General features: G+C 32.7%; 1 protein-coding gene across 1 annotated transcript in view; it reads left to right on the top strand.

Moving 5' to 3' along the window:
- Tusp (WD40 superfamily protein Tusp) overlaps nt 1–23,088 on the top strand; it is a 36,748-nt gene that overhangs the window by 1,449 nt on the left and 12,211 nt on the right. Inside the window, exon 2 of the mRNA XM_077437632.1 lies at nt 15,310–15,474. Coding sequence (XP_077293758.1) covers nt 15,310–15,474 — 165 coding nt within the window. The remainder of the gene's footprint in view (nt 1–15,309; nt 15,475–23,088) is intronic.

Below are 23,088 nucleotides of genomic sequence, written 5' to 3'. Positions count from 1 at the left end.
AGCTGAAGGGGTCTGTTGGGCCTGACGGTGTGCCCCCTGACGTATTAAAGACATGCTGTAATTCGCTCTTAGAGCCTCTTCAGTTTATTTTTAACCTTATTCTGGGTTCTAATAATTATCCTGAAAAATGGAAATTATCTAGAGTCATTCCCATTCATAAAAGTGGCTCTAAAAATGAGGTTGAAAATTACAGACCTATTGCTATCATCTCGGCTATTCCCAAAATTTTCGATAATATCCTTCACCGTTTGATTCTTTTGCAGTTCAAAAGATTGTTGTGTGATGAGCAGCATGGTTTTTCACCATGTCGTTCCACTACCACTAATCTTGCCTACTTTTCATATTATACCATGTCTAAAGTTGACCGTGGACAACAAGTTGATGTAGCCTACTTTGGCTTTCGAAAAGCATTTGATCTTGTCAATAATGACGCTCTTATGATCAGATTAGCTGAAATGGGCTTTTCTCCACGTCTTCTTAAACTCTTTGCTTCTTATCTTAGTGATAGGAAGCAATTTGTTAGATATGGTATTTATGAATCTCCTTCATTTTTTACGCGATCTGGTGTAACTCAGGGGTCCACCTTAGGCCCTTTACTATTTACAATAGTCATTAATAACCTCCCTAAAGTACTACGCAATGCTTCATGTCTCTTGTTTGCAGACGACGTTAAACTATTCTTTGCTGTTAAGGATGAGAGGCAAGCCTCTCTCCTTCAAGCTGATATTAACGCTGTTTTAGAGTTCAGTTCCAGTTTAGGGCTTGAACTGAATACTAGTAAATGTGCCATTATGAGTTATGGACGTGCGAATTCGCTCTATTGTCACGGATATTCCATTGGATCCGTATTGTTGAAGCGCGTGGAATCAATGGTCGACTTGGGTATCACTTTTGATCCTCAATTCACCTTTCACAACCACATCAAGACAATCGCTGACGTTTCCTTTCGTTGACTTGGATTTGTCTTGAGATATGCTAGATTATTCTCCAACCCCTTGTCTTCTCGCTTGCTTTTCAACTCGCTTGTTAGAAGTAAGCTAGAGTATAATGCAATTGTGTGGAATCCGCATGAAGCAAACTACTCTCTTATTATAGAAAAAGTGCAAAAAGCATTTCTTCGTTTTCTTTATAAGAAAGAGTATGGGTACTACCCATATCTCTATCCTACTCCTTTCCTTTTGGGCATGCTTGGGTATAATTCCCTTGAACTTCGGAGAAACTTCTCGTTAATTCGTTTCGTTCTCCAGCTATTGCGTGGTAATACGTCATGCCCGTTGTTGCTGGAACAGTTGGGACTTTATGTCCCTAATAATTATGTGCGTGGTAGACATCATCATTTGATGGTTGTACCTGCTGTTCGCACAGTTCTTTTTCTAATGGCTCCTATTCCAAGAGCTATTCGACTTCTCAATGAAATCGTTGCTGCTGTCCCTGAATGTGATATTTTCCACCTTGGGGAGCGTAGATTATCGGATATTATCTTAACATATTTATCTGGTAACCTGCGCTCATCATTAATTTCTTAATTTGAATGTGATGAATGAGTGGAATCTTAATCTACTCTCTTCCATTTGGGCCTCGCTGTGATTTTATTTTTTATTCATATTTTGTTTTATTTTATTTTACTTTTTCTTTCTCCATTGTACATTTTTATATACTATTTTAATTTTGTTCAGTGTAAACAAAGAATGGGATTTATGGATTTTATTTTTAATTTTTACACTTTTGTTATTTTTTTTTCTCTCTGAATGATGTATTATTTTCCTTTCGTTACTTTTTTTTTATTATTTTATTTTACCATGTTTTCTGCTTTTGCTTTTTTCCTTTATTTACAGTTTACTTGTTTTTATATCGTGTTTTTATATATTTTTCAAATGTAAGCCATTGTGGCGCATTAGGTTCTTCCTGTAATGCCACAATGGTCCAAAACTATTAAATAAATAAATAATTAACGACAATATTTAGAAATAATTTAAATATTCTAATTATATCTATGGAGGTATTTCAAATGAATTTGAAATAGTATTGTTAATATAATATATTCATGTGTATATATATATACATACAGACATAAAAATTCCATTTTCGCTAATAAGAAATTTTCTTTTATACCTATGTACTTATGTATATATATATTTGAAGATTGATTTTTTATTTTTTTAAATAAGTCTTTAAATATGTATATGCGAATCTCGGTATAATTTAACGGCACCCTTTTGTGCGATTTCAACTCGGGGAAAATTTGTTCGTTTGTATAATAATAGAACTGAAATTGGGACAATCGCAAAGTTGCGTTGACAGCTATTGTGTTAAACTGTAAAGCCCGCGTAATGAATGTCAAAAATTTTCTCCATACGATGACGTGACACATGACAAAAATATAGTATTAAAGCAGATTTTGTGACAGTAATTCAGAATTGTATTATTCAATTGTATATAAGCTTAATCTCACTGTAACAAACTGTTTGGGATGGATTAATTTATTAATAAATTTGTTTAACGAAACTGAAAAAAAACATAAACTGCTTTTTAGTATTACAATTTTTTTCGGGACCATTGAAGTAATTCATTGATACATACATGTATATGTATATGTACTGGAAATTTCGTTATAGTTAAATTTGAATGTGCATAACTATTGTGCTCGAAAACTTATCATTTAAATATTACAAAATATGATTCGATTTTTAAGAGGTATTTATTTAGTATAAATACATACATATGTGTATGCGTATTTAAAAATAATATATGTACATAATTATGTAATCTAATCGTTGGTTGAAAGTTATCGAGATATAAAAATCATGAGTATGCTTTTAAAATGTTTTAATGTCAAAAGACGGACGTGTTCAGTTCGCTGTATCTAAAAAACTGTTAATGAATTTTGACTCTACAACTACGATGTGATAAATTAGAATAACTCACGTAATGTGCGATGACTGATGGGTCTGTCAGAATGGCTTAAAACATAGTCCATCATATTTGATAAAATTTCAATGATTTATTACGACTTTATCGTATTACATCACAAACAAAAAATATCAACATATAACATGGTATATATTAAGTGCAATATATAATTTATGTTCAAATGAAATCGCTTTGAAATGTGGTCGATAATCTTTTAAAATAGTAAACATATATGTGCGTTTAATTTCAAATACGCAACTTTCGCACACAAGAAATGTTCAGAGAGAATGTTTGATTTAAAGGTCCACTTAATCGATGGGCAAAGGTCATAACGAGTTGCAAGAAACCCTTGCTTCAAACTTTGAAACTCCGAAATACTTTGTAAAGTATGTACAACTGATAGACCATATAACGAACAAACTTTAAGCATTCCTACATTAGCAGCTTTCACGAGAGAATAAGATGAGCAGTACCATAATCATCAACTATCAAGTGCCTCTGGCCAGGGCCCTTCTGCTACTTTTCCATTATATGAGAATTTCGGTGGGAAATTCCCAAATTGTCTATAAATATTACAAAATTGATTATAAATATTAATTAATATAAGTTTTAGTTAATTTATATTAATGATCAATTTACAAATATGTACATCAAAATATAATTTTAATGTATTTCACTTAATTAATTTGCGGCTTCGGTGCATTATTTTTCGCGTGAAAATTTTTTAATGGCGTTATACATATACATATATGATATTATAGGATCTAGTTGTCAGGAGACATAGGCGATAGAGTTAAACGAGACTCATCGAGCGGTTTAAAAAATTGTTTACTCGGCGGAGCGCCGCAACGGTCTGTCCGTCACTTTACATGTTACCAACTTCACCATTATTCATACATACTTCTAGGTTAGAAAACTGAATCCCTCAATATGCGAGATCAATTTTTAATTTCATATCTTAAATTATATGTACATATGTAAATGTGTACCAGTTCAATTGTGTTGTAACGAACTTTTACTGACTGATTAAATTGTTTCGTTATTTTTTAAATAAAAAAACTGGCAACTGTTTTCAAGTAATATGTTTAATTCGTTATGCTGGAAATTTCATTATCAGGCAGCAATCGTTATACATATGTATGTAGAGTAATTTGACTGTGGGGTCGACAAAAACACGTCATTAAATTTGAATACCTGATGAATATGAGAAATCGAAACGGCAAGTTTGAGAGTTGTAGGCTTTAGAAATCCAATAATTTTAATCATTGTGGTTCTCATTCCACATAATTTATTTCTGAATATTATTTCTGACCCTGGGTGTATTTATATATTGTTTGATAATTATAAAAATAAAATTACTTATACTACCTTTTTACGCACACTTTGCTCGAGTTTGTGGTATAAGATTAGAAACTGATAATATATGTATGTATATATGTATGTATGTATGTATGTATGTATGTACATAGTGATGGCTATCGAAACATTAACCGTCGACGAAAAAACAGCCAAATTGGCGAATTCGTTTCGAACGACTCGAAAAGGTTTCTCTTTTTTTACGTAAAACAGGATTAATTGCGAAACCGATAAGGGATGTGCTAAACCAATTTCGGTATTGCCGGGTTTTTCACGCAAAAAGTCAAAAGCCGGGACATACAAAATTGTTTTGTTCTCGCTTTTAATACCGGTCATCCTTGACCCACTTTTTGATATTTTATGCCTCCCTTAACATAATATAGTATTATCTCTGGTTTCTGAGCTTTTTTTTCCAACCCCCTCCCCAGTTCCCGCCCCCCATTATTCTAACGGCAAAACAGTTGCGTGTTCTCAAAATGCGAGTCCCATCAATTTGGGTATCGATAAATTTAAATCCATTTTGATGGAATCATCGTCGTTTCGTTAACGTACACGTAATGGATATCTTAAGTGGTTATCTATAATTATTTTATGTAATACGGCAAAGGGCGTCCCGAAAATTGTTTAACTTTAACTTATTATAACTTTGGCATTGTGTAAGCGTTTTTTGTTGTTATGTTCATTATAGTGTAGTACGCAATGACTCTGCATTCATTTATCATAAATTTTATTTTAAAGATTTATGCATAGTTTTAAATAGGAATGCGCAAAAAGAAAATCGTGAAAATCAAACCTACATATGTATGCATAATCATGTTTTTCAATTTAACAGAAGGTGTACGCAAAAAGGTAACGATAGGGTTTTTACGATATACATATGTACATATGTAGAAGTGGTTGAATAAAAATAATATTTACCGTAGTCTGAAAGAACACGGCCGTATGAATGAATATTATATTATTATATTCTCCGCTTATACTATTTTCATTTTCATGAAATCAAAAGGCTATTTTGTAACGGTAGCTTTCTGTAATGAAGCTTTTAATTGGGCTGAAAATTTAATCCAATCAGCGGGACGCTTTAATTAAGAAAAAAAATCATTTTTGTATTAATTCTATACCAGTGTTGAGTTCAAATTAACGATGTCGTTTGTTAGCGTTTTCTTATAAAAGTATTTCATTTATGGTGTGATTAAAGCGATTTTAATTACCATTTTCTTTCATAAAAATATACACATTTAATGGATCTAAATGAAAAAAAGTTCTTTGTAATTACATTTTCACAAAATTGGATGCGGACAAAGACTTTTTCTTTTACATGGATAAGAGTTTTTAATTTGAATTTCGATGACGAAACACAGTAACTGCAAAAGTAATCCAACATACATGAATAGTAAAGGTAATAGTAAAGCAATAGTAAAGGTAAATAATATGTGATACATTTTTAATATTTAAAACTGCATGCTTGCTCGTCATATGAATATACCCTCTATGTACTTAAATATATGTACATATGTACATACATACATACATATGTATAGGTATATAAATTTGACATAGATGGGTACCTAGTCATTGTTGATTCTCGTATTTCCACAACGTTAAACTTTGAACAAATTAGTAACAGGTCACTAAATTTATGTCACATGTTTAATCTAAACGCATACTTTTGTTCGAATGCACGGGTCACAAACCAGCACAATATTTCACAAAAAATGATATATTTTTATAAATATAATTTTCTTTCCATTTTTCGTAGACAAAATTTCAACTGGTGCTAAAATTAAAATTCTCAAAAAGTAAAATTTAACATAACATAACATAAAATTCTCAAAAAATAACATTTCAAGAAAATTTCTGAAAGTTTCATAACTTCAAAGACATTCTAATTTTCAAATCTTGAATTAGACCTCGATTGAAAAAAATCATCAATTATTTAAAACAAACTAGATGTATATTAGTTTAATAATAAAATAAATATATGCACCTATAGATACATATATACAGCCGTGGAAAAATTTAGGCCACTTTTAAAAAATGTTTAACCGAATATACTCGGGTACTAACTACAATTACTTACACCGCATCTTACTTGCAAATTCCTCATCTTACTTGCAAATTGTTTAACACTAGTTTCTCCTCTTTGGTTGCTTATTTAAAAAAAAAAACGAAATTGTCCATTTTACGCAAATTGGTGTTTCGAGAGAAATGGTTTCGACTTGTTCGTTTCCGTTTCTGTTGTACTTTTTTTTTTAAATAAAGTGCATCTTTTTTAATTGAATAATGCCAAATATACAGGAATCAAGTGAAGGGAACAGGGAATCAGACCATTTTAATACATTTTCAAGGGTCGAGATACATACAGAGGTGACCGTCACCGCACTGGCAGTCAAAAAATCGAAAAATTTCGTTTACCATTCATATGTACATATGAAAAACGGTTAGTATATATATCAGTGGCGTGCGGTAAACTCTCTCTCTCCCCCCGTCGTACATCCTCACTTAATTTGCGCGAGCAGGATACAAAAGGAACAAGAGGAACAGGCTTTTCCTCCCGTATCCTGCACGCGCACATTAAACAAGGCTGTATGACAAAAAGAGAGATAATTTCACCGCATGCCACTGATATATGTATATACATAGTACCGCATGCCACTGATATATATACATAGTACCATTTACCATGCACATTTTTGATCTTCCGACTTAAGATCTTTGCTTTTTCAACCTTTTCACTTTCGGTGCCGTGAGGTAGACCCCTCACAGTCGTGTCGCTCGTGCGACACATGGTCTGGAAGCAAAATTTCCTTTTGCGTATGTATGGACTTGATTCGCTTTTTATGTATGGACTTTCACTTGATTCGTTGATTGATATTTCGTACGTTACGTTATTTAAAGTTATTTACTTTTATTATTTTATTGTAATTTATTACGTCCCAAATTATTATTTATTATAGCCGTAAATATAAATAGCCAAAGTAACAATGCAAGTGGATTTATCGCCGTTGTTAATAATAATTGCAATTGTTTAATTCAAAATGTACTAAAAAGGATATTTGCTTCTCTACCATATAATGAAAAAGAGATTATTGTTAAGAACCCAAAACCCAACCCAAAATTGAATATTCATTCAAAAACGAAAATATATCAAAGACATTTTAATAAATATAAATATGACAATGTTTGGAAGATTAAATTAAAATTATAAAAATAAACTGATCGTGTTTTGAACAGCATCCTCTGGTTGAAAAGTCACCGCACGCCACTGATGTACATATGTATATGTATATATACGTACGTTTTTCGGTCGAAATAGTATTGGATTTATTTAAGAAAAATGTAACCCAATTGAAGGCTCTCACGATCCTCGTCAGAGATGGAGTGCAGCTCGTCCCCACAGTGTTGAAGTGGTCTCAGAAGGCGACACTGTTTTTTTTGCTCTATATAATATAACAAGCCGCCTCCTCTCAACGTGTCCCCATTGTGTTTTTGGCCAGCTCACCGTTACTCCACCATCCCCATTTTCTATTTTCCTCCGCCCACTCTCGTTTTACGCCCACTGAAAATATCATTGACACGCGTACGAGTATATTATAATATTATATTACCGTTATTGGAGTTTAGCGTCGTTTTCGCTTTTGTTGTTCGTCAAAATCGATTCGTCGTTTCATCACATTATTCGACGTCGCTTACGTTCGCCTAGAAATTTCAGGCGTTTCCGAGACAATGTGGAAATAATATAATATATTGTAATATTTTACGGAACGCTAACGATGTCGTTGAGAATTATATTTGTCGCGTGTTCGATAAACGTGTAGGTATTTTATATAATTTAATATTCTTCAAATATTCACGTTTGTCATTTCGCAATTATTTTCGATGCGTGTATTTACCTACATATATATGTATATGTGTGTGCTCGTTTCAAACTGAATAGCACGAAATCATGTTATTAATTAAATTAGACATCATTGATTCATATGGAAATATTATACGTGCTTTGTTCTCTCGTCGAATTTCAGTGATCATTCTCACGAGTGGGCTTACGATGTTTTGGGTGTATACCGAGCATAAATCAAGGGCGGGGCTTTTTCCGGGACCGTTATTATTTTATGTATCGATGAAATAATTCTTAGTTAATCAAAATTAAATTATGTCATCAAATCATCTTAGTCCTACTCATAAATTGCTTTCTTGAATAAGCAGATTTTGCTTTGGTCCTTATTATACTCAGAATTTTGTTGCTTTTATCCAGTGAATAGTCGAATGGGTTCATTCAATTCATGGTTTATATACATAAAGGTTGAACATTTTTGGTTTAGCGAATTGATTTAATGTGCTTGAACGTGTAACGAAAATTTGCAGTGCTGAAACATTAAACGAAACTAAAGTGGGACGGGTAAGCACCTTCGTCACCACCACCCTCTCCCACATTTTCCTTTTCACTCCCCTTCTTCGTTATAATGCTGAAACATTGCACGAAACTAAAGTGGAACGCTGAAAAGTCGAACTCTCCCACTCTCCTTGAGAATTACCTCACAAGCCTAACCTGTTTCTTACTTGGCTTATGCAAGTCTAACTTATTTATTTTATTTTTGCATAGATATATACCAGGAAGGCTTGACAGGAAGTCCCCAAAGCGCCTTCCTGGACAATTAATTACAAACAATGCAGTATTTTTATTACATAAATCACTGTATTTCGAGAAGCTGAAGAACACGAAATTAGCAATTAATTAATTAATTAAATAATTAATCCATTGAGACATCTATGGGTTTTAGACTTGTACATATTTTTTTATTAATCGTACATATGTACATAATACAGAAGATTTGTGACAGCAGGTTTTAAAATTCCTTAGGAACTGTTTCAACAATGATCAGATAAAATTGACAAACTCTGATAAGAAACGATCGACTTCGATTTGGATAAGAAACATCCAAGTCTGACCAGCAGTAGAGCGGGCTCGAACCCAATCAGTTGGTGCTAAACATACACGCTATCACTGAGCCATACTGATGGCTATGTAGTGCGTAGTATAAAACACAGTTCTAAAAGTTCATTCAAGTATATATGAACTTTCCAGTGGCATGCTGTGGAAATCTCCCTGTTTATATCACACAGCAAGACAAAGGGGGACTAGGTGACATCATACTAAGTCCCTTTATATCCTGATCACACATATGTAAAAAAGTGAAAATGTGCGATAAATACAGGGAGATTTCTATGGCATGCCACTGGATAGTTCATATGTACTTGAATGAACATTTACAACTGTGTTTTATACTACGAACTACATATGTACATAAGTTAGACTACACTACAACAGGGAGATTTCCACGGCACGCTATTGGTACTTTAATATATGTAATTAGGTAACTTTTTTCTTCACTATCGGGTATTCAATGCTATACATTTTTTCTTTTATATTGGTTTTCAGTTTGTGCTATAGAGAAATATTTTCGTATTAATATTGAGTGAGTTGAATGGACTCACATAATAAAATAACGGATTATGTATTTGGTTTCATCGTTCGTAATCAATTAATTATCTATGTATCATTTATTGCATGAATGGATCTTTTGAACTGTCGTTCACTAAATACCCTAGGGATGAAACATCGAGTGGAATTATTATTGGATTTAATTTATATAACGATCGTGAATTATGAAGATACATATGTACGTAATTCGATTAATTTCTGTGTGAAAAAATATATTTTTAAAAACAATGTCGACAAATACGTCAATTGTTACAATGCATATGTACATGGCTCTCATTCAACATGCACGTGTAATTTAACAGAAGTCCTCGATTGATTTCAATTCAGATTTCAATTGATTCTCATAGTCTGGTTATTAAAATCATGTTACATAATATGTACATATCGTATGCAAACATATTGATTTTTTTTACTACAGAGATTTGACCAAATCATTACTCAGATATGTACCTACAATAAGAAATGACGATTTTGTACGTGGACTGCATACCTACGTAGTTTGATAAAATGTGTGGTTTTTGTTATGATGAAAGTCTTTTTATGTTGGAATATAAAAAGGAGTGATAAATTTTGGCATGTTAAACGATGGCATGCCATCATCTTCGCAGGACCATCAATCACTTTACCGCGTTATTTCCCCTTCTACATACATACATACATAAATAATATGCGAATAAAGAGGTGCACATCTCAAGAGAATTGCCTTTGGTCACATTTATATTCAATATATAATAATATTTTGCAGTATTTCCTTTTAAAATAGGGTATGTCAGCGAGGGTGGATATAGTCTAATAAACTCAAACTAAAGCAACAGCACCAAATTTTCAGCAAAGCAACGGTTTGTCTCCTATGCAAATCCACAGCTTTTAATTTAGGATTTTGTATACTTTCGTCAACCGTTTTTCACTCTTTTTTCCAACTTTTATCCTTTTGGAGAACGCCATGCAATTCATGGCGAAGTAAAAATTTCTAGATTTAATTAATGTATTGTGGACCAGACCTTATCTGTTTCATGCTCACAATTTATTGGTGGAGTTTCCGTCGTTAATTGTTAAAATTGTATACATATGTATGTGCATATGAGTTTCCTTACACATTTCAGAAATCACAATGTAATGTAACAATTGCGTACATAACGACTTGACTGGGTACCATTTGGCGGACGTTCTCTCCCCAATTAAGCCTCAAAATGGATAAACTAATTAGTTACAGCGACCGTGTGCTACAGGTTAACTGCGTGCCACCCCCTAAATCTCCCAATACGCCCTTTATCCCGACCCTCAATCATCCAGCCTACGGCATAATTCAGTTATTTGCGTAGATTAATGGCTCGGCTTTGTACAAAATCACCCCTGTATTCGGCTTTGGAAAATTCATAGTCGGACTACATTTACAATTGATTATTTTTTTTGACGGAAAAAGAATCTATAATATTATGCACGCCTTCACACGCCTGAAGAGTGAATAATGTACTTCTTTTATTTGGCCGTAGCGCGTAAAAACACGGTCTGGTATGATTACTGGGAGAGAACTGCTTGCATGCCTCGAGCCATTTATGTCTAATTAGGCTATATTTTCACTGTACACATACTAAAATTCGTCAACGTATTCACCTCGTTAAAATGAAAATCAATATTTGAATGAATGAAAATACATTAATTATAATTTTTGCCGGCGTTTCTTTATTTTGATTTATTCAAAATTATTCCTCGAAATTTGTATACGTATATGTAGTATGTATAATATTTGGTTTAGGAATACTTGAAACCCAAATAAAATCTATGGATACCTGTTGGGTACTGATCATGCAGTCATGAAATCGTAGCAAGAACGTGCATATATACATATGTACCTACATATGTATGTACATATAGTGTACTCAATTATATACTCACCAAGTTATAATACACTTTTTATAAATAGAATAATAATACATGATTTATAACAAGCTAATAAGAGGTATGTATAAAAATATAGGCATATTAATATTTGTACATACATATGTATGTGTGGCATGTTATTTGACGAATTATCCAGTAATTGATTTGTGTTGGATTTTTATATATAGATTTATAAATTCAAGTAATGAAAAATATTTACATACATTCCCGGCATTGAAACGAAAAATTGGTTTCTCACTCGGCTGCTTCTTGAAAAACGCTATTTGATGGCATATACGCCAGTAGAACGTATCGTATATTTATGACTAGAGTGAGTTGGTACCACTGAACAAATCTTGATATATTTATATTACAACTATGATTTTTTATATACCTCCTTTGCATTTCACATGGTTTTCGTGTTAGTGATAATTTTTATATCTCTTATTTCCGAGTGAAGCAGGGATTTTTCGCAACTGACAAATATCAAAACAAATGTTATCACTGCTTCCCACGACATACGACCCTTATGATCTTCCATACATACATGCTATGACCATGTCAACTTCTTCTTCCTCGTTTGCTCAATGCTGACGTCTGGAATTTGATGGACTATCCGCCTCCATTCTCCCCGGTTCTATGCTAAGTTGAAGACAGCGTTAAGGGACGATCCCGTCAGTTTTTTTATGTGGTCTGACCATCTCTTCGGAGACCGTCCTCTCACTCGCCTTTCCTCCAGCGTTCCAGTGACTACCAGCCTCTCCAGACTCTCTTACATTTTTCCTGGCCACATGGCCAAAGTAGGAAAGAACCCCTTTCCTACATGTTGTGGAGAGTCTCTTTAAGACTGCCAGCTCTTTCATAGAGATGTTCGTGCGTCTTGCAGTTCATGGGATACGCAGCATCCACCTCCAACACCACATTTCGCATGTATGTATATACATACATATGTACATATCTAGAATGTCCTTTTCTATATTTTTCGGGGTCCATGTCTCGACTCCAAACAATGCAATGGGGAACATCAGAGATCGCACCAGACAGATTTTCTTTCGTTCTCAGACTGACCATCGCTGTTTTCGCTATTCCTACTCTTCTGCGGCTTTTCGATTGGCATCTTTCTTCGCTTGAGATCAAGGCTCCTAGGTAGACAAAATCGTCGACTTCCTCACAGTCTTTTAAAGCGTTAGACTTAATGAAAGTCTCAAGTCTGTCAGTGAATAGGGTTTTTGTTTTATTTTTGTTTATCTCTATACCCAGGTGTCTACTCTCTATCTCTATTTTACAAAGTAGTTCAGCCATTTCATCCTCATTGCTCTCCATTAACGTCGTGTCGTCGGCGAATCTTATGTTAGAAATCTTTCTGCCATCGAGTGTCATTCCATCTTCCCATCCGTCGAGTACTCTTCCCATTATGTATGTACATATTCTCCGTATACATGTGTACATATGTATATTAAAGATATCAAGAGATAGTATGCATCCCTGTCGGACACCTTTTTGGACTTGAAGTTTTTCTGAAAGAAGCTTAACTATTCTTACTGTTGCCGTATTATTAATTTTTATTTTTTAACATGTTAGCCACAGTGACATTACAGAATATTCTAACGCGTCACTGTGACATATAAGCATAACACAAATAATATATATATATATATATATATATATATATATATATATATATATATATATATATATATATATAATATATATATATATATATATATATATATATATATATATATATATATACATATATATATATATATATATATATATATATATATATATATATATATATATATATATATATATATATATATATATATATAATATATATATATATATATATATATATATATATATATATATATATATATATTTATATATATATACAAATAATATATATATATATATATATATATATATATATATATATATATATATATATATATATATATATATATATATATATATATATATAAGAATAAGAATTATGTATATATAAATTATAAATTAGTGTTATTAGTTGTCTTGGGACACTCATCTCTTCTAGAACCTTCCATAGACAGTTCCAATTGACACTGAAAAGTTTTTTGTGTAATCAGTAATCTATGAAGTAAAGTATACGGTGACTTTGAAAAATCGGTTTTCTCGATTATTTGTCTCTGTGAGCCTCTGGCATGTCAACTATGATGCGTATTAATAATACCATATTAATCATTGATTTAAAATTTGAAGTAATGTGAATGCAACGCCTTTCAATCTACTTTTTATTTATTAGAATTGTACTTGGTGAAACATGTATATGTATTTTTACATACCTCCTTTGCATTTCATTATAAGTATCATTTATATTTTTGTAATACGCAATGTTGATAAATCGTAGACGAAATACATATGTATGTACATACATAAGTTTCATTGATATAGTGCCCTCTTATTTAGCACAAGAGGGATCACTGCAAAATGAGGGTTGTTCGCTCGAGAGGGTCTTTGGAGCAATTGATGAGTTTTCAAGTGGTGACGACAATTTTCGACTAGAAGGGTAGTTAATCCTTCCCCTGAGTCGGATATGATTTACACGTGCAAATTGCCTCGTCGATTTAAATGTGCATTGCGTCCTTTTCGAGGATCATGTTAGTAAATTAATTTATAGATAAATTTAGTCATCGAAATAAACGGTGTTTGTTCAAATTTATACCAAGCAAGTTTTCTGCGATTTGTTTTTATAGTATTAAAAATATTCCTAGCCCGATTTTCAAACGGAAATGGAAAGTTGAATTATTAAAAAGCAATTCGGTTTCGCTCTACAATATTTAGGGGCGTTCGGCTATAAATTTTCGAGATTCGCCGTTCAATTTTAGACCCTTCCGATTTGGAAGATCTTTAATATGTAATCAACGGGTCGATTTCCTGACGTTAATTGGCCCTATTCCTTTTTTTGAGATGTGATATTAAGCATCGAAGCAAATATACATACATATAATATTTACTTCCGAACTGTGTACGTAGCGAAACTCGTTTATGTACATATGTATGTATGTGTTGAGAATATGTGATATATCTTATTCCAAAAACCGATAACTGAATAAGGAAGATATAGAAGTTTCCTTCTGTGTGAGTGATTTGCTTGAATAAGTTTACTTAAAATTTTTTTGAAGTAAATATTATAGATGTTTATATTTGAGTTTATCGGTTTTTTTAGAACGGAATTATAATTAATCCTTGTGTTAAAATTAAAATGTTCTCTTTTTTTTGGAAGATGTACATATAACTCGGTTGCACCGAAATTCCTGATTTTTGCAATTTTTGTAAAAAGTCTACTTAAAATTGGTGCTTAAGCAAAATAAAATCTCTGTTCTTCCAGCACGCTGGAGATGATTACCACAATTGTACAAAGTCAGTTTTCTTCCTGAATAAGGATTCTCGTTGTAATCTCACTACAGGCATTCCACTGGGGAAAAGCTTTTCCCCTTCATTTTTTTTATTATATAAATATATACATATGTATAGTAATACTACTTGAACATTTTCTGGCATCTGCCTATAAAAACATAATCGTATAAAATCTTTTCCGAAATTATTTTTTTCAAAATGTATTGCATGTGAAATTTTCTAGCATGTAAAAGTGTCATGACGTTATTTTTTATTTACAGGATGAAGGCTGGAAGCTGAACAGGACGAACTATTATCAAGAGGGATGGTTAGCCACGGGGAATGTACGAGGGATTGTAGGAGTCACCTTCACCTCCAGCCACTGCAGGAAAAATGCGGAGGTTCCCCTCAGAACCAATTACAATCTGAGAGGACACCGTTCTGATGTAAGTGCTATGCGAGCAACACGAATTCACTGTTTATGTTTGAAAATTTTCCGAAATTAGACGCTCCAGAACTTTACGCACGCCTCCGGTAGAGTTTGAAATATTCAACGGATAAACTTTATAAAAAGAAAAACAAAAACTTATCGCAATTTTATACATTCTCAGTTTATCTTTTAAAGCGATTTTCTCTGTTTACCGAAATTCTGTCGAAAAATATGTACACACATATATTTAAATTTGCAAATATATACATATGTTTTGCATATACGAAATCAGCTTTTACTGATAGAGTTCCATTGTTCTAAAGATAATTGAATCACCAGATACTGAAAATCATCTTAACCGATTATGTTACATATTTATTTATTTTAAAAACAGAAATAAAAGGCATTACAACGTACATATGTTTATAACACTGATGCCACAATTATTTCTAAAAATTTATAGCAACAATGGAAAAATAATAAAGAAGAAAAGCAATGAATATTTATATTTTTACATAGATATATACCAGGAAGGCTTAACAGGTAGACCCCAATGCGCCTTCCTGGACAATTATGTAATTACAAACATTACAAGCATTTTTATTACATAAATCACTGTATTTCGAGAAGCAGAAGAACAGGAAATTAACAATTAATTAATTAATCCATAGAATCCAATCTATGGATTTTTGGGCTTGTACATAAATTTTTACAAATTGTACATACTTTAAAACAGAAGATTTTTGACAGCCGGTAGGATGTTGTTTTTGCCAATTTTAAGGAACCGTATCAACAATGATCAGATAAAATTGGCAAACTCTGATAAGAAACGATCGACTTGGACTCACAAATATCCAAGTCTAAACAGCAGTATATTAAAGATTAGCCCGGGATTGAACTCAATAATCTCTTGGTGCTAAACATAAACGCAACCTATATTATACTATGACACTAAGAAAAATGATTAAACAATAGAAATTTAAAGCAAGAAAAGGATCAATATTAGGGGAAGTATTGTTAAAAAAAAGAGTAAGATCTATATAAAAAGAAATTACAGTAATAGTTGGTGGAACAGGGATTAATGTGAAATAATGAAGGAAGCAAATCCCAGATGACTACTGACAAATAAATTGAAAAGCAAGGCAACAGTAATATTGCAATTACATATCGATGCCCATATATTGTATATATATGTTGTATACACACATACATTACTTTGAAGTGAAAAACCTGAATTATTCCAGCATCTACAAACTTTAAATTCAATACAAACTTAAAATTTAAAAATGGAAATACAATATCTGCATGCCAAAGCCATCGGTTTAAATCGACAAAATTACTCTTCATTTTAATAGTCGCACATAAATACAGTTTACTATCGATTTGAATAGGCTGTTAGTTCTTTCCTCTCCCCATATATTTGGTTTAAAAGTTTTCTGACATGCATATATTTTCCGGTTTGGAAGAGTTTGATATATGTACATACATACAAGAGCATGGTGGTGGTTGAAACTTTTCGATAAAACTTTTCCTATTACATTTTCGATACTGTAATTCGTTCGGAAATTGATGATACAATTGAGATGGTTATGATTGCTCTTCCGTCGAATAGTATTGTGTGCCGAATTTCATCAATAACGATAATTCAACCGTGAACTATATGATGCGAATCGGAAAAATAAAATATAATTTTCCCGGCCTTTCCCCGCCTTCAGCCATCGAAAGCTAATGAATTGTGTTTTCAAACGAAACCATTTGCTTGTATGTAATTCCATCAGCCGAGTTATTCTCGTACCTGGCCAGTGTTTGTTGCGAGATGCAATCGATGCTTAATTGAAAAATATTTATTTATAGCGCGCTTGAAATTATATATGTACGTACACATGTACAGGAAACAAAATAGAGCAGAATGCTGGGGAATGTTTCGAGTTGAAAATGTCAATGCTTGAATGGTTTCTGCAATATTAAATTAGTATCCATTGATAACATTTATTTTTTACCATACTACATATATGTATACATACATACATATGTAAATCCGTGTCGAACAACGTAAGTGGTTTTTAACTACATATTTATACACTAGACCAGTGGTTCTTAACCTTTTCGAAGTCAGGGTGCACTTTTGACCATGTGAAAAAATGGTGGTGCACCAGAATTAAAAGGTCAAAAGAAAATATGCGGACATAATTTTTATTACAAATTAAACAAATTACATAACATTTAAAGAAAAACTAATTAAAGAAAAGATATATACATACAATACATATACAGAAGTAAAATTAATGAGCTTGTCGGGTTTTGCAGATTTCAGAAATATTACGTCGAATATTTGATATATGTAGGTACACTCAATTCTTCGAGCCGAGCTCACACAAATATGATTTTCAAAACTGCAACAACATTTTCAAATTTTTTTTTCTTCCAATAAAGTTTAATGTTCTGTTACACCGGAAATAATTGCCACGGCTATGTTTTCGTTAAGTGAAGGAAACATATCTATTTTATTTTTGTCTATTATTCGATTTTTCTGAAATTCCGTTATTTTTTTCCGAAGTCCTGTCAATTTGTTAGTGGATGTCTAAAAATTTTCATTTTTTCCTTGAACCCTTGTGTTAAAGTTATTCAAATAATTAAAAATATCTGCTAATTATGCCTTCAATATCTATTGAATCACTATTTTGTCTTCTATTTTATTACAATATCTATTGAATCACTATTTAACGCATTTTTCTGTTTTTACCATTTTTTTCACCGGGCACTCGCAACAAACTCGCGGTGCACCGGCTAAGAACCACTGCACTAGACTATGACGTATATATGCATGTTGCAGTCAAAGTGTATTTTAAGTTCATTCATATTCGATTGCAGTTCAACTAGTAAATTTCTCTACAAGCGCCCATACAATTTCAACAATGTGCGCCCGTTGATATATGACAGCTCTGGTGTTTTTACGAATGCTTTAGAATTCAATAATGCGTTAATATTTGCTAGATATTCCATTTAAAAGTAAGGAGTATCGTATTACGATAGCTCCAAATATTTGTTCAAAACAAAAATGTGACTTTCCAACTCAATTTGCTAGTTGAGTGACGTTTTCAAGAAAACCTAACCTCTCCATCAAACCTGGTACCAACTCATAGCAGAACTGTATTTTCAGTTTTAATATATGTTGACCAGTTGGAATGAAATTCTCCTTATGAATCGACTTATGTCGGTTAGACGGAATACATTACAACTAGAAGATACACTTTTACTGTAACATACATACATGTATGTACATATGTATGTATTATATATGTTTGTATACTTAATAGAAGAATACTGATTAGTACCTATTATTACGTCTGTACCTCGTAGACGAAAAAAGGCAATTGATTAATATTGCATTTTATAAACGCCGTCATAAGTAATTTTTTGTATTTTACATCATAAAATTAGCTACTGTATGTACATACATACATAGAAGATCGATAAGGACAATTATTGGGCGCACTCGGGTTCTTTCTGGGGGTTTCCAGCCGAAATAAAAGGCGCCACATGCGATATTTTTTGATTCAGAGGCGTGGCCTGATTTTTTGGTGATAATAAATATAATGCAGAATTTTTTTTCAAATGCAAACACATTTAACCTACTCTACCACCCCCTGTGGGCGCCCTGTTACGGTAATTTCTTCCCTTTGTACCAATTCGTTAATTTTTTCATTCAAAGCCCAAACGGTTACAAATCGCCAGTAATATATGTAGCTCGGTTGTTGCGTTAATTCTAACCACTGAGAAGTTCCCGAGGTCAAGCCATGGGTTGAACTCGTTTGAAAAGATCTTATTCGGAAGTATTTCTGTAGTACCTCTGGTACGTACTGCAGGCGGGGTTTGGATATTTGTGACTCCGAGTCAATTGTTTCCTATTAGAGTTTGCCAGTTTATCTGCTTTTATTGTTGAAATGGTTCCTCATCATTAGAGGTAGGATAGTCACAGTGCTATCCATTGTTCGGCAAACCTTTAACAATGCATTTACAACCTTTGAACAATACACGGCCCCCTCAGGCTCCGGTGACTATTCATCATATTGGCAAAACCATCCTATTTCAAATTTATAATCCATAAATTTATATATTTACAAGTTTAATATTTATAAGTTTAAAAATACGGTGTACGTATGTACACACATACATATACTGTACACCTATGTATGTACATACATATGTACATACATTTACTTATATGGACAGTTGTACGTGCTAGTCCCATTCTATTTGCGATGAAATATTCAAACTTAATTTTTCAGGACTGAAAGGCATCACGAAAGGAATAGTGTACACGTGTCGTAGGCTTTTTTTCAGGATATTATTTACAACTACGACCACTCCGGTAATAAAAAAAACATGTCATATATTACCCGGGAATGCTAAGAGCACGTTTTATTGCCCGTTGTTCCGTAAAATACGAGTCGTCGCGCGTAAACGTCTCTTCTGTAAAGACATAATATAAAATCATTTTTTTTTGTGGTATTTTTTTAGATTTTGTGATAAGTCCTTTCATCTGAGGGCTATTACTGATTTTTTTTTTAATAATGTGAAGAAATTGGCATTTCTGCGCTTTGAATAGGTCAACGATAAATCAATAGTGGCACACATAAAGCCGTGAATATGAAGTAACCTTTGTTGAAGCAAGACACGATTTATTAATTTCAGCCCTATTGATATATAAATGTTCACTTTGCATACGTATATATTGTCTATAAATATAATATGTTTGCGTAGTTGTTTGCTTCTAGATTATATTCGAACTATTTAAATGGTATTAAAGTGATTCGAAATGTGTATCAGAATATTATGATTTCATATACGTATGAATATGAATTGGAAACGCTACTACATATGTATGTATGTATGTATGTGTTTTGGATTACAGAGCGATTCAGTTTCCTGAAAATTTGTCTGATGTAGGTTCATTTCAATCTCGATCGTTCGTTCGTCGACCGGTCGTTCATCAGGTGAGTTAATTAATGCCTTAACAAGTAAATGAGATTTAAAAGAAGGCCGTTTCTCGAAATAGATGTTTTCGGAGTATGGTGAAGTAGGCCGTTTACCGTACACGTTCGTTCGTCGATTGATCCGGGGTAATGGCGCTTTTGATCTTCCACGTCCTTTAATTAAACTTCAGTCGCTTTTTACGGTCGACGTTATGAAAGCTGTTTGGTGCTGTTTGGTGCTATTTGTCTTCAACCTCGAGATTAAACTTTGCTCTGTGAAGAGACTTTGTCAGAAGCGAGCTTTCAGTTTGATCTTAGTAATATACATATAACGTATTCCAGGATGTGCCAAACGCTAGTTGTTGCAATCATTCAACTCCTCGCTTTGTACAGTGTGCTCTCGATTATCCGGATGCAAGAAATAAATTCATTTTTTTTAATATAATTATTTTTGAATGAGAATATGCAATAATGAGTACATTTTGAACATTGCTTAATTAGTGGGATTACGTATCATATATGTACATATGTTCAACAATTAATTTTATTACTTTTTGCGCTAAATTATAATCTCTTACAAACACACAAAAATTTTAGATCTACCCTATAAAAATGCAGAAGGCATTAAAGAACTGAAGTTGATTGAGAGAATCGAAAATTGGAAATCCACATTAAAGCTCGCCGACGAATATGGAATATCAAACTGTTCGAGATATAGTAAAACAAAAAATATGTTGTAGACGTGTATTTCATGTCCTTCCAAACGAAATGTGTACATAGTATGAAAATATCATCATACGCAAATTTAGATTCAGATTTAGAAAAGCAAAAAAGCCTTAATCATTTAAGGGGACTGAAATAAAAAATCGACCTGTTGATTATAACCAAAAAAGGAGCATTGATGGATAGAGAAATCGTCGGAGGTTAGACTCAAATCTAAATGGGTTCCTGAAATTGAGAGTTTTTTTTTTAATTTAAAAGGTTGCCACAGAAAGCAGCATTGTTAATAAATAATGCTCCTTCTAATCCGAATGAAACAGCAGCATTGTGAATAGATAATGCTCCTTCTCATCCATTAGAATGAAAATAACATGAATGAAACGGCTTGTGCTGACCTTTCAAAACTCTTGCCGAAGGAGATGATGACATGATCAATTTTTCAAAAAAAAATTGTTGATTTTTTTGATGAAAAAAATTGAAACGTGGAAATAGATTTAATGAAACGTGGAAACGGATTGTGAAGAGATCAAAACAAGTGATATATGTATGTATATATGTATCTGAAATATGCAGATTAAAGGAAAATTTAAAATGATTTGAAAATGTTGAATCGGAAAAACATCGAGAGTGGTTTGATCGCGATTCAAATGATCCGGGACTTCAATGCATGAATGATTCAGATATTATATCTATTATTATAACTCAAACACTCGCTCACTCAAACAATATAAACGATATAAAAAATAGATAGTTCTGATTATCCGTGTTTTTCAATTTCCCGGCCCCGTACTTTCCAGCATTAGCCGGATAATCGAAAGTACACTGTATATGCATATGTACATATATGGCTTTTCAAAGTAAATAATATATACTGCCATTTCTATTTTGGGTTCGAAAGTTTTTTTCATTTTTCGTTCTATATTGATAGCTTGCAGAACCGAGACAGGTGTTAGTGAATATTTTATTATCACCTAGTATGAAGTTGTATTTATCGATCTAAAAATTCACCATATGTACTATGCATATTGTACATCTATGTATAATAAATTCAATGTTTGAAGAGTAGGTAGTAGACTTTGCTGAGAATTTCTGATTGTTCTGCGACCGCTACCTGTTGAAACTCATTTATGCATGCAAAACTGTTTAAATGTGTTTAACTGGTGCGTCGTGTTGCCGTTAATTTAAATCTATTTACAGTCGACCCTCTTACAACGCGCTAGATATACTCGGAAAAAAGTAAGAATGCTAAAGAAAAACAGTGAAATTGTGATAAAAACATGAAACTAGATAGCTTGGTGATTGCGTTAATGCTAACCACCGAAAAGTTGTCGGGTTCGATTCCGTGGGTTCACCTCGATTGAAAATAATTTATTCCGGGTATTATCTGTAGTGCTTCTGGTCATACTTGGATATTTATTTTTATTTTTTTACATAGATATATACCAGGAAGGCTTGTCAGGAATACCCCCAATGCGCCTTCCTCGACAATTAATTACAAACAATACAGCATTTTCATTACATAAATCACTGTATTAAAAATTAATTAATTAATCAGATTAAATTTGGTAGACTGATAAGAAACTATCGACTTGGACTCACAAACATCAAAATCTAACCAGCAGTATATTAATGATCAGTCCGGGATCGAACCGAATAATCTCTTGGTGCTAAACATAAACGCAACCACTGAGCTATATGTACTGCTGGCTACGTTGACTATTTATGACTCAAGTCGATCGTTTCCCATCAGAGTTTGCCAATTTATCTGATTTCACTGTTGAAACGGTTCTTCATCAAACTGACAAAAATTATCCTACCCACTATGTCATCACTATTTGAATATGATTTTAAACTTGTAAAAATATAATTTATAAAATTATATTTTTACAAGTTTAATACCATAGATGTCACTTAGGGGCAACTTGAATACAGCA

Source organism: Arctopsyche grandis, chromosome 9 (genome assembly GCF_051622035.1).
Source record: "Arctopsyche grandis isolate Sample6627 chromosome 9, ASM5162203v2, whole genome shotgun sequence".
Lineage (NCBI taxonomy): Eukaryota > Metazoa > Arthropoda > Insecta > Trichoptera > Hydropsychidae > Arctopsyche > Arctopsyche grandis.
Note: the sequence above shows the minus strand (reverse complement) of the source record. Positions and strands in the feature narration are given on the sequence as shown.